This window comes from Haemaphysalis longicornis, unplaced genomic scaffold, assembly GCF_048455015.1.
Source record: "Haemaphysalis longicornis isolate Haplotype H1 unplaced genomic scaffold, Haemaphysalis longicornis Haplotype H1 scaffold_4, whole genome shotgun sequence".
Classification (NCBI taxonomy): domain Eukaryota; kingdom Metazoa; phylum Arthropoda; class Arachnida; order Ixodida; family Ixodidae; genus Haemaphysalis; species Haemaphysalis longicornis.
Genome location: NW_027526361.1, coordinates 133,757,276 through 133,769,959, shown reverse-complemented (window position 1 = coordinate 133,769,959; position 12,684 = coordinate 133,757,276). Strand labels below are relative to the sequence as shown.

Genomic DNA, 12,684 nt, shown 5'->3' with positions numbered 1-12,684 from the left:
TTTTACCTTAGTATAAAGAACTAATTATTCAAAATTTTTAAATACCCAAACTGTCGTAGCAAGTTGCTTTTCACCACTTTTTGCGATTGTGAAAAGCTTTTAGGCAACACTGTAACGAGCTTCCTCGTGTCAGAAAAGAGAACCCCGTGCCTTTTTCACCTGGTAGGCCCAGCGTGAGTACGTACTGTTTTGACATTCCCTTCACATTGAATGAACTGGAGCCACAAAAAAAAGTTAATTGCCAGGACCGCCCATGGAGCCAGTGAAAATGATGTCATAATGATGTCATTAACATTTCAACACGTTGTTGTGGTCGCGTTATGCCGTACTATAAGCAGTTTGAATGAGTGCCTCGCTAAAGGTTGTCGGTGTGACACCGTAGCATCATGGCCGGTGTGGCCCGGTCGCAGTTATACTGTTTTAAACGCCGACCGTCCTAGTTCCGTTATCAGTAGCGTACAGTATAAAGCAGCTGCTTTGTCGATCCATCACTACTTGAGCGGCGAGATTTGATTGTCCGCGCGCCTAATCGGTTCGTCTCCCAGGCACCTTGCCCGGTCGGTGCCGTTCCGTTTGTTGAAGTAAAAATTATCTGTTATGAATTCGTGAATTTTCCAGGCGGGTTACGCTACGAGTAGATATTTCGCGTCGCAAACGGTGATGGAGGCATGCCGGGGTCCGATGCCCCTAGTTCTCCCATAATTCTGCTGACACAACATTTAGGACTCGTAAGCAGCTTTGAAACTCAGCCGAAAGAAGTTCCATTACTCTAGATCGCATTATTGAAGTGCGGAAGGCTCAAGGAAGGGCATATGTGATGGCGTTGTACGAAAGCAAACGCATTTGCCAAGGTCCAAGGGATGCACAGAGGAAAGGGACGGCTGTGTCGTGTGGCCGGTTAACTATCGTGTGTCAGCCGGTCGGCCCCATTTTTAATCTGACTACCCGAAAAGTACACTGAAGCCTGGTGGACAGCGCGAAATTTTTTCACATGCAGCTTTTACATTGTCTTGTTTCGTGCGTTATCTTTGAGCCATTACGGCCTTGACGGCGGGATCTGGCGGAATGTGTGCATGTCTCCAGTTGTATGTGTTGAAATGGGATATCACCACTTCGTCTAACTGTACAGTTAACTTCCGCAATTGTACATACCGTGAGCGCGTAGCGAGGCATTGCAATTAAGCAAGTTTTCAACTTTTCCTTATTGGTCTCCGTCAAAAGATAATGCGTAATTACCGTACAGAGCTGACAGTCTGCAATCGTAGGTTGCTTCTCTAAATGTCGAGAGCCAGCCACATGGTCTGGCAGGGCTGCATCGTCTAAGTTTATGTTGTCTATTCCACTGTTAACAGGCTACTGTGCGACCTCAGTATTGCAAAAGCTCTTTGTGATAACCAAATAGCGAGGACGTTGTTTCCCCTGTCTGTTTGCATGGTCCATGCTTGTGTATGGAGTTTAACCTCGTTATAATGAACGCTGATATTGCGAATTATTGGCTACAGCGAACTTAATGCGAACATTGGTTGGTCACTGTGATGTTATTCGTGGCTAGGGCTCGGGAATAACGTCGCCGAAACAAGACAGGCGCTTGAGACCTCTATGACGACGGAGACTAACATTTATCTTGACGAGACGAGTTAACGAGAAAAACATACACTTATAAACAATGATATAAGGGCCGCTATGGACAAAAAGTTCGGCTTGGGACTAAAACTAGCATGTCGAAGTTCAGCTCAAAAATCGAGACTGCAAATGAACCAAGCGTCTCACGTGCTCTGACGCACTTGATGCTGTCGATGAAACATCATCGATGGCGCGGCTGCTGGTAGATTGCCACGTTGCCCAGTTGAGACGGCGATTCGAATGCACGGTCGTCGAGAAGCCAGTAGACATGCGGCGCTGCAGCCTGACACGGGAACAGCACGTCACTCAGGCGCTTCCGGCGATTTAATGCGCGGCCGTCGAGCAGCAAGTAGATGTGGCTGGCTCTGTAAACTGGCTGTGTCTCCGGGCGTCCTCGACGACGGCCTCAGAAGAACACTGCACCCGCACCTTGCGAGTAGCCGTAGGAAAACTTCCTCCACTGATTCCACTTACGAATACCCTGCATCGCCACCATCTCCTCTTCCTCTTCTTCGACGTCACTTTTTCTACCGGCTACTCTGCCGGTTCCCTGGTGGCGACACCTAGGGGGAACATACCCCCACAAAGTGATTGTCCACGTTTACCAGTTTAACATTGTCGTCGTCGAGGCCGTTTCCGATGCGCGCACCACCACTGTCCTCTACCTCATCACAGTCACGCTTCATTTCAGTCACACTGGTTCTTTTATAACGAAAGTGAAACCGCGATAGCTGCACGCGGTATCGGCTGCAACGAAGAAATATTTGGTGCATGCGAGGCTGAAAACTCAAAAGCTAGGATAAAAAAAAAAAAGCAAAATAGAGAGATTGAAAGATATTTGTTCTAACCGTTTAAAAAAGTTGCGGAAATTGTGGTCAGTCATTCTCATGTTCTGGTCCATTTATAGTGGGTTTGAAGCCTAAAATGCGTTATTGTATCTAGGTTTCTTGAATGAACCGGACTGCCGATTTGTTCGAAGCATAGAGCCAATTTGTACCCTTACAGTTACAAGGAATATTGGATATCACAAATTTATTGCCTTGATACAACTCCTTTAACACGAGGTTTAACTTTTCCTGCTGTTGTCCCCAGGGAATTGGGTCTTGAAGTGGTGTTCACACGATGGGAGAATCTCCCTTGGGCCCCTTGAGTGTGCATTTGAGAGGACTGGCTGTGTAGCTGCAGGTGTTGGACAGGAGTTCTACCCGGGCTCCCCAGTGTGTTTGGTGTTTTGCGAGTTGGTTTAACCCTTTGGCGCCCAGTGTTTTGTAGGAGCAACAACTCAATTTTTTTTTCCCTCTCTGACTTTGTGGTTTTTTCGACATTTAACACCATCGGCAGACAAGGGATCCCGGACCTTCGAAAATTAGAGAGCGGGCAGCAAGTACTTTCGTGTGCTAAAAAAAAAGATATTGTTTACGCGTGTCAACTCTCATCGAGCCCGGATAGTGGCTCAATGGGCTTGTGACCGTTATCTGAAATTGTGAAATTTCGTCATTACAAATGGTAGCAATACGTACTTTACGTTATTGTCTTCATGTGAACCATAAATCGTGGTGATCAAGGTAGCCCTCTTGTTCGAGTGATATATGGGCAGCCAATGCCCAGAGTTTCCCAGTGCCCATCCTAATGAACCAAATTGTTTTTTGACTTCATGTTTGTGATCTCTGAAGTCTTTTTAGATCATGAAAAAACTTCTCACGCTTAAGCAAGCTTATAGACATTTTGGGCATAAAGGGTTAACATGACTCGGAGTACAGTGCGGAAAAAACATGTACGTAAAGAAGAAAGGGACAAACGGCAGAGGAAAAGTGTGGGCAGCGCTGTGTATGCCCTGTTCTTGTGTTTTTTTCTGTGCTGTAGTCACTCCCTCATGTGATCGCCACTGAAACGACCCGACCAGGGGAGCAGTTCGTTGTCTGATGCGCATGTCCGTTGCAGGGCACGCGACAGCAGAGATGCATCAGCAGGTGTTTGTGCGGGGCCTGGATGGCCAGACGGTGGTCCTCGACCTGCCGTCCGGCGGCCGGGTGTGTGAGGTGAAGGAGGGCCTGCGTGCCCGCCTGGGCGTCCCCTGTGACCAGCAGCGCCTGCTCCAGGCTGGCCGGCCTCTGCAGGACGGGGATCTGGTGCTTCCGGGCTGTAGCCTGGACCTGAGCCTGCGCCTGGTGGGCGGTGTCATTGAGCCCAGCCTGCGCATCCTTGCGCAGAAGTACAACTGCGACAAGATGATCTGCCGCAAGTGAGTCCCTTTCCTCTCTCGCTGTCTCGCCTACAAGTCGCAGGCAGCATGATTGTTGCGAAATAAGGGCTTTGTCTGCTTCACGCCTTATCGGGAAACGGGCGAAACCCAAGTGGTGCCACAAGGCTTCGAAGTGGGCTCGTTGCTGTTTGGACATCTTGGGATGTGGAGGGGTGCTGCGTGACGCAGAAATGTGCGATGCACTGGAAGAAGTTCGCGACCTTCTGTCGTATGTTTGTGTCACACAGCACTCCTTTAGATTTCAAGGTGTACGAACGAGCCTGAAACTTGTTGCAAAGGATATGGAGCACCACTTGGTCCCACCATTCCAGGTGCACAGGTATGCACCCACGTAAGCGATGTTGCATTTTAACAGCGTATTTACAGGAACCGGGAAGATTAGATTTGTTGGACAGTTTGGCCAGTTCATACCTCGGTGCAGTTTATTAAGTGGCATGAAACTGTTTCTGTTATAGAAAAATTCCCATGAATTACCAAAGTTATCACTATCGAAAATTCTCGCCAAGAAAGATTAGGGAGCAGGCATAACAATGCAGGTAGCATGCTGGTTGTATACAGTTAAACCTCGATATAACGAAGTCGTACTTGCGGGCGAAAATTTCGTTAAATTGAGAATTTCGTAAAATCGAGGTTTCATTTTACAGTTAATTTAAACCAGTTATTCAGGTTTCAAAACCTTGCCCAACGCTCAGAAACAACTGATATGTAGTTACCTCTCCACTCAAAGTGGAATTTGTGCTAAAACTGGCCGCGAAAATTGCGTGAATTAAGAGCTTCAACACTTAGGCAATGGAATTCGGATAGCCGACAGTAGTTAGTGTTGTCGTAAAACCGGTGCTTTTTTCGCAACGCCTCATTAAATATGATAGCAGACTAGGTTTCCACTTTTTCTTTTTTTCATTTCGGTCACTACTAAACGCCGCTGTTAGTCAACTGAACCCGCGTCCATGCCCCGTGAACTTCACCCCGGTGAGGTGCTGGTTCGAAGTTACACCTCTTTTCGTCCGTTCAGTGGTAGGCTTAGGCGTGGCGTTGAGGGGTGCGGCGGGCCAACAGTGGAAGGGTGCTATAAAGCTTTCAAAAGACTTTTTTCATGCACAAAGGCTCTGCAGTATGGGCGCGTGATGCAACCACGATATTCGAGATAAAGCCATGATTGAGAGTTGAGCGGAGTAAACACGGACCGCTTCACTTTGTGGAGCAGCGCTTACGTGCTCCCGCTAAAGCGGAAAGCTTGCATTAAATATCTTCTGGCCAACTTTGATTAAGCAATTACTTTTATGCCCGCTGAGCCCTAAAGAAACCGATTTCTCTGCATCGCAGCTGTCTAATAAACACATTTTGACCACGTTCGGAGAGCAATTTATTGCCACCAGCACTCGATGTTCAAGCCGTAGTGAAGAAGTCCGTAAGCAGTGCTTGGCGTTTCTTGACCAGGGTGGGCTTTCCGTGACGCTCGTATGCTGACAGCGCTAACAAGGCTTGCTCTTAAACATTTGCGTGCGCCTGTGTGCCTCCGCAGAACGTCAATGGCATCCATCACTTGGTGGCCTTGGGTTTCACTGACACTTCCTCAGGCTCTAGTTCGGAACACTTTTCTTTCCCCTGGAGTGCTCATGCTGCTTATAAGACTCATCTAATGATGGATGAACAAAATATTAACGTGGTTCTCAGCGAGCACAACCTAGAGCAGCAGCACCGTGAGCAAGGACGCGTAGAACAAAACACTTGAAGTAGGCTTCGGTAGCATAAGCATAGAGGGCGCTGGCGTAGGCAACGATGGAGACGTCAAAATTGTGGCCGCACTATTAAACCATCCATGACTGCTAGCGGTTTTTGAGCAGCTTTCATCGGTTTTAATTGTTGTCAACCGCATAATTCACTGCTTTTCTTCCATTTTAGCATTTTAAGAGTTAGTGCGAGTGCTGAATGTTTACAATGTAGGCTCTGAGAGGCAAAATAAAACGTGCCTCGACCGGAATTTCGTTCTTCCTTTCTCGCCATGACTTCGTTAAATCGAAAGCGCCGCACGAAATTACTTCGTAAAATCGAGATAGAAATACATGGATTTAGCCAAATTTTGATAGAAAACGTGAAAAAATTCGTTATATCGCGAATTTCGTTAAATCGAGGTTCAACTGTATTAACTAGCAATTATGAGCAATTCTTGAAGAAAGTGTCGCTGGAGCAATCATTCTGTCAAGGGGACTTATCTGAATAGAAGCCAACTTTCTTTGGCGGTGATGAATGATCGGGGGTAAAGTGAGAAAAAAAAAAGGCTGCACATCTGCTCCTTTTGTTGCAAATGTCGATAAAAGACAATAGTCGACTGGCTCCTGGCCAAGAAAAGGCCTCCCTTCTCTTTCCCGCTCACCTCTCATTCAGTTTCTCTGCCGTCTCGTTCCTCCCAAGATAAGACGCTAGAGGTTTGCTCATGTCAATTTAAATTTACGCGCGTCAATTGAAGCACCCTACAATGTTATAGAGCCACGTTGCCCTACTCAACGAGCGTTCCAAGTGTAACGTGGAACCTGTCTAGTGAAACCTTTGTTGCTGTTCGATTTCTTAAATGCCACTGGGAGCTTATAGTACTGCAGGCAACCGCAGGCGACGGTTTTCTGCAGTTGATGTAGTATTTCATTTGCTGTCGCAAAAACCAAGCATCCATGAATTTTTTCATGAAGGAACACTGCAGATATCACATATGTATTGATTTTCTCCCATATATTTGTGTAATGTCATGTTCTTGTTCAACAATGGTGACAAGTATGAACACTGCCACCGCACATTTAGATTTGGCTGTGGGTGTATAAACCTATTGTGCAGCTCCCAGTGCTGCCACTCCTGCGTCATCCTGATAAAAAACCACAATTTTGCAAGCAAGTGCGCCAAAATTTGTGTCGCGCCAATCGCGTGCAGCCTGTTACAAGCACTACTTCGCAGTGGTCTCTTCACATGTAAACTAAATCGGGTTGATAACTTGAACTCCCTCGCACCCGTAATCATGTTTTCTGCGGTGAGTTTGGTTGGCGCTGTCACTGTACCACCGATACAGTGTTTTCGTCTAGCAAGTCATTGTAGCGCTGGCGTACCGCGGGTAAAAACTTTCCTTGTTGTAGTTTCCAATAATTCCTGCTATAAACAATAGGTAGTTTTAGGTGGCGTTTATTGCCGGCCCTCTCCGCTCCGAGAGCCAGCGGGAGCGCCGTTTCGCGGCATGCGTGACGCGGTCGGCTGCAAGTGAAGCGGGCCGTGAAAAACAGCCAGTCTCTCTAAAGCACGAACCTCATGAAGCGTTTTCTGCTTGCGAAAACGCGCCGTGTAAGCACCCGCACGCTGCGCGCGGCGCGGCAACATGGCTGCGACTTCGGCCGCGAAGTGGTGTGGGGAGCTCGAGCGAGCACTCTTAAGCGCTCTCTAAAACACCGCTCAAGGCGTGCACGAAGTTGCTTGTGTGGTAAAGGAGCTTATAATGTGGGCGAAATCGGTACTATAAAACATCATCCGCGTTGCTAGTGAAAACTTCCATGCAATACCTGCCGGGGTGGTAAGCCTAAAAACCGCCGACGGAGCCAGCCGGCCGTGACCGGGCTGTCTCGAGCGCTTCAAAACCGCCGCCATGAGGCACGCACTTCCCCATTGGCGCAAGTCGCCAGGCTCCTCCCACTGCCGCGCGCGACGCGCGTCATTTTCTGAGCGTGGTAGAAACTGCCGCGTGCGGGCATGAAAAAATCGCACGCGCAACGCCGACGCACATGAATCGCATGTAAAAGTGCTCCATGAGCATTTCTCGTGCACATTTCCAGCTAGCTTGGAAATGCGCACGAGGACTGATAGCAAGCGGCTGCATCTAATAAAATGAAAAGGTAAAACACGAGGGCTTGCCTCAACAATTAAAAATAGAAAAGAGACGCGAGAGGCGCGTTGTTTTTTTTTGCTAGGCAGGTTTGTCGAAGCCTTTCAATATTCATTATCGTGTTGCATGTTGTCTTTTATCCACACCAGAAAGGAACTAAATACCTTGCAAATTATGTTTTGTTGCATTTTTGCTATTGCTTCAGGGGAGGGGGGTGCAATTAGGGGATTTAATTGCATCAAACTTCTGGCGACTTCTAGCGACTGTTTCGAAATAAGTGGAAAAAAAATCCCATTGCCGCAGGAATGACAGGTTGGGCTATAAAGAGTCAAATATGGCTACTTTTTCTTGTGGTTGTAGAACTTTTCTTTATTGGCTATTTCGCTATTGTTGGGCTATTGGGAGAGCTGACTGTGAAAGCTATTTTCAATGCATGTTCGAGCCTGCCAACTATGAAGTGTTTTCAGTGACTCCTTGAAAAAAGACTTCCCCTAGTAGGGACAAGAAGACCATTATTCTTGAGCTGTGCCGTCCATTTTTGATCGCATGTGGGAAAAGCACCTTGGAAGCACATTCCATGACGACCTCCACATCAATTACTGGACGATACTGGTCAATTTTTAGTGTTGAGAGATGCTTTGGACACATCTAGCAGTTGATGTTCAGTTGCTCCAAGGTGCTCCAAAACTGGCATATAGGTGCTCCAAATTGCTCCAAAATTAATAATTTGCTGATACAAAAATTGCTCCAAATCACCGTTCATCAGTGGCACCACTGAGCTCCTTCACTTTGGCAGAGTGGCTGAATCGAGTCACACAGGGACACACACCAAAATTTCTGCATTTAAGTAGCCCAAGAAAGGGTGTCATCTTTTCAAATCCACAGACAGGGCCTTTCAGCTCTTAAAAACCCATGAATGTTTGTCATATACAGTTGAACCCCTTTATAAGAGACACGTACCGGGGAGCAGTTTCTGTCTCTTATACAAGATGTCTCTTATAAGCAGGGAACCATGTTTTCACATACTAATCAGACCCTAGTTCAATGTGGGCACCGTATGACTAAAATAAGCTCAAAAGAACGCTATAGCATGTTTCAAAAGATTCATTCTAATTATTGTTTGGTCCCAGAATTTATGAAACTTTGCTTCATGACTGTATTTACACTGTTTTTTACAACCGATTCTACAAGCTTTTTTTCCTTTCCTTGTCTGTGGAAGATGAATCGTAGATGTTGAGTTCACAAGCCTGATGAATAGCCAGAGCGCACAGCTTCTTCCGCTGTGTGCTCAGGCTATTCATTACGCTTGCAGGACTCAATGTCTGCAGTGCTTCTTGATTGGGAGCTACGCGAGTGGGAGAGCCCGCATGTGGGATCGTGCTCCATCCAATGGATGGCAGTAAGCTTCAACCACTTCTGTCAGTTGCATTTTCATTGGCAGGGCTTCTCATTGTCATTTCATAGCTGACTGAACCACTTCGTGTTTGCTGAAGTTATAATAAATAGTGACTGCAGCCGTCTGTCGTCCACCTGTGTTTCCACAATGGAAGCAACTGCAATTAGATTAGTGACTGGTGGCACTGCACCTGAAGTTAAGATGTCTGTTACAAGTGAGATTGTCGATTAAAGTTCAAGGATGACTTGTCCCTTATAACCAATCTTCTACATCCGATGTCTGTTATAAAAGAGGTCGATTTAATGGGGAAGATAAGGCAGCCAACCATGTGGGTGAGTACTGTCTCTTATACCCATTTGTCTCTTACATCAGTGTCTCTTATAACGAGGTTCAGCTGTATTTGAGCATAACATGAATGTTTGTCATATATTTGAGCATGACCCCTGTGTCAGCGGACATAGAGGCAGGCTCTGCCAGTCTTGTTGATGTGCAATGAACCGATGGCATGTGCTGTGGTGCAGGTGCTACGCCCGGCTGCACCCGAAGGCCACCAACTGCCGCAAGCGCAAGTGCGGCCACTCCAACAACCTGCGCCCCAAGAAGAAGCTGAAGTAGACCCTCCACCGGCCTCCTCTCCGTACGCGCGGCGAGCCAATAAAGCCTCTCCTTCCCCACTCCCTCTCTCTCTGTGCTTGCTGCACTGCCCCAGGTGTGCTTGGTGCACAGGATGGGAAGCATAATAATTGGAGGGCCAATAGCTTTTTTCCAAAGAAGCATGCCTGTTATTCTTTCTCTTCATCATGAGCTTGTTTGTGTCCACTGCGGGACGAAAGCCTCTCCCACAGATGTCCAGCCACGCCTATCGAGTGCCAGCTGAGTCCATGTTTTCCCCCCAAATTTTGGTAGCTCATCTTACCAAGTTCTCGGCCGACCCCTGTTGCGTTTGCGTTCTGTTGGCAGCCACTCTGTCCAACGGATGGTCCGCCTGTTGTCCCTCATTCACATAATGCGACCAGCCCGTGCCCATTTCCTTCGCGTCCTCCATCTTGGTCTGTTCTCTAATCCATGTGGCTGTTTTCCTGTCCCTCAACGTGACCCCTAGCTTCAACCATGTTGAAATGCAGCAATGGGATAGACGAGGCTCACCTTTAAAAGAGGAAAACTGAAAATTCTTGAATATCTCACTCACCCGTTCTGATATCGAAGTGCTTTTGGCTGATACATGCAATGTAGCCCGTAAAAACCTCAAAATAGTAGGTTCACTGTTTAGCCCTAACCAACACTAATAGTGCGAATCTGCATTTCGAAGCAAACTAGGTGTCTTGAAATATCTTCAATATACAGGGGATCAAAATTGGGTCGACGGGTTTTTTAAAATTAGGTGCCTATATTTCAAGAAGACGACCTCTACAGTGAGGTTTCACACCCAGGGGGACAGAATTATGTGGTAAGTATTAATGTCGGTGGCTGAACTAACTAAAATTGAATAATGAACTTTTTAGGGGCTTGCAGTAGACAGGCGTGTTTGCATTGAAAGTATGGCTGCAATCGTGTTTCCACGCAGTTTCATTTGGCAGAATAATTCTAGCGCATTTCTACACTGAGACATTGAACTGCGAAGTTTAAGTGCCGTTAGCATAATTACGCATGCAAGACAGTGAAGACCGGCGCAGAACTCCTACCTTTTGTTCTGTGTTTCGAAAGCTGTTCCGAGTACTGCAGATTGCGATAACGGCAGCCAAGACTGAAAGGGTGCCAGTTATCACTTCTTCGTATGCCTTCAACCTGTTGTCAAATTAAACACCGTACACAGCAGGCACGTCACAAAAGGGAGGAGCTATGTTCAGGTCTTCACTGTCTTGCATGCGTAATCATGCGAACAGCAATTAAACTTCGCAGTTCGATATCTCGGAGCATGGATATGGTAGAATAATTCTGCTAAATGAGACGTTGTGGAAACACGATTGCGTCCAACTTTCCAATACAAACGTGCCTGTTAGTGCAGCCGTAAGAAGTTAATATTAGATTTGAGTTAATTAAGCCACCGACATGAATAATTACTATGTCATTCTGTGTACCGCTGGGCACATAACCTCACTGTAGAGGTGGTATTCACGTAAATCGAAACGCCTAATTTAGAAAAAAAAACCTGTCGACTTAACTTTGATCACCCTGTATGTTTCGTAGCTTAATACATGCAATTGTTTTTTGACGATAAGTTTTGGTGATACAAAAGGGAAAAAAAACAATTTCAGGGATTTCTCCCTACGACGACACTAAAAGGGCGAAAAGTATTCCTTGAAATTACACCCCTGACGGGAAAAAGGCCTAACAGGTGATGTCGATGCCCGGCCAAACTACTAGTTCTAGATTATTCAAATTTCAGAAGTCCATACTTAATACGGTATAGGAGTTCCATATGGCTGAATATGTATTAAAAGCATACCCCTGAGAAAGCAAAAGGCGCTGAAAAATTTTCCGTGTTTTTTTTTATCGCATGCCCTTTGAGATATCGAACAAGTTTTTGTCGGTACAGGTAACCGATACACATGTCTAAAAAATTGGCGCAGCTTGCACCAGTGGTGCAAGGCTGGAGAACCAGCAGAGATGGCGGTCCCACCTAACTTATTCTTGGTTCGGCTAAGTTTATGCATGATTATGCTTGGAGACGCGGCCAAGTTTTCTGCGTGGTTATGCTTCGAGACTCGGTCATTAAAGTAGGTACACTGAGTTGCTTTATTGCCAGTACCAGTCATTTGTTTCGGTATTGGACCGAAGTGGTCGCATCCGTTCTCGAGTAGCGGCTCTCGGGGAGTAACGATCTTCTTCGGTCGCCCCATCTCTCCCTTCGTCGGCGGCTCTATTATTGCACCTCACATTGATTTCCGAACATGCCGCTTAAAGTTTTCCGTGATTGGCAGGTCCGAATCGTTTTCATCCACCGGATTTCATACCGCTGCCAAAGTGCATGCCGCGGCGGCTCCGAGTTTTATAAGCGCAGGAGGTTGCCCCTAACAACGCGGAGAGTGTTACGCCAGGAGCAGAGGGCAAGTGGCGTGCGAGTTTTTGTTCACCGACAGCGCAAACAAGGGATTAAACAGCTCCGCTTTTAAAACTGGTCTACAAGATTTTGCCTTAACATCCACCTGACCGGGAACTTCAGGCTTTCGGAAAAACTACCCGTTTTTACAGATTTCTCACTAACTGTTCGACCCGTTGATATACTCAATTCGTTTTTGCGTACAAATCTCCAGACCAATTTTACAATTTTTTTTCTAACAAGCATATTGGCGCATACCTTGTCCAGCTTCGCGAGAAACCGCCGCTAATAATAGCCGCATATTCACGTAAGTCCAATCTCACTATCAGGAGATCATTGGTTTGGGCGAGTTGGTACATAGCGGCGTATCGAAGCACAGCAAAGACGAGGACAGGAACACAGAAGACCACACACAGGGCGCCCTGTGTGTCGTCTTCTGTGTTCCTGTCCTCGTCTTTGCTGCGCTTCGATACGCCGCTCACTATCTGGATATGTGTTGCTGTTGA

General features: G+C 46.8%; 1 protein-coding gene across 1 annotated transcript; it reads left to right on the top strand.

Annotated features, from left to right (window-relative positions):
• The first annotated feature begins 82 nt into the window (after positions 1-82).
• Positions 83-9,812, top strand: Rpl40 (ribosomal protein L40). Its single transcript, XM_077707729.1, has 3 exons — positions 83-177; positions 3,565-3,865; positions 9,660-9,812. The coding sequence occupies exons 2-3, from the start codon at positions 3,582-3,584 to the stop codon at positions 9,751-9,753; spliced, it is 378 nt and encodes a 125-aa protein (XP_077563855.1). The 5' UTR covers positions 83-177; positions 3,565-3,581; the 3' UTR covers positions 9,754-9,812.
• The last annotated feature ends 2,872 nt before the right edge of the window (positions 9,813-12,684 follow it).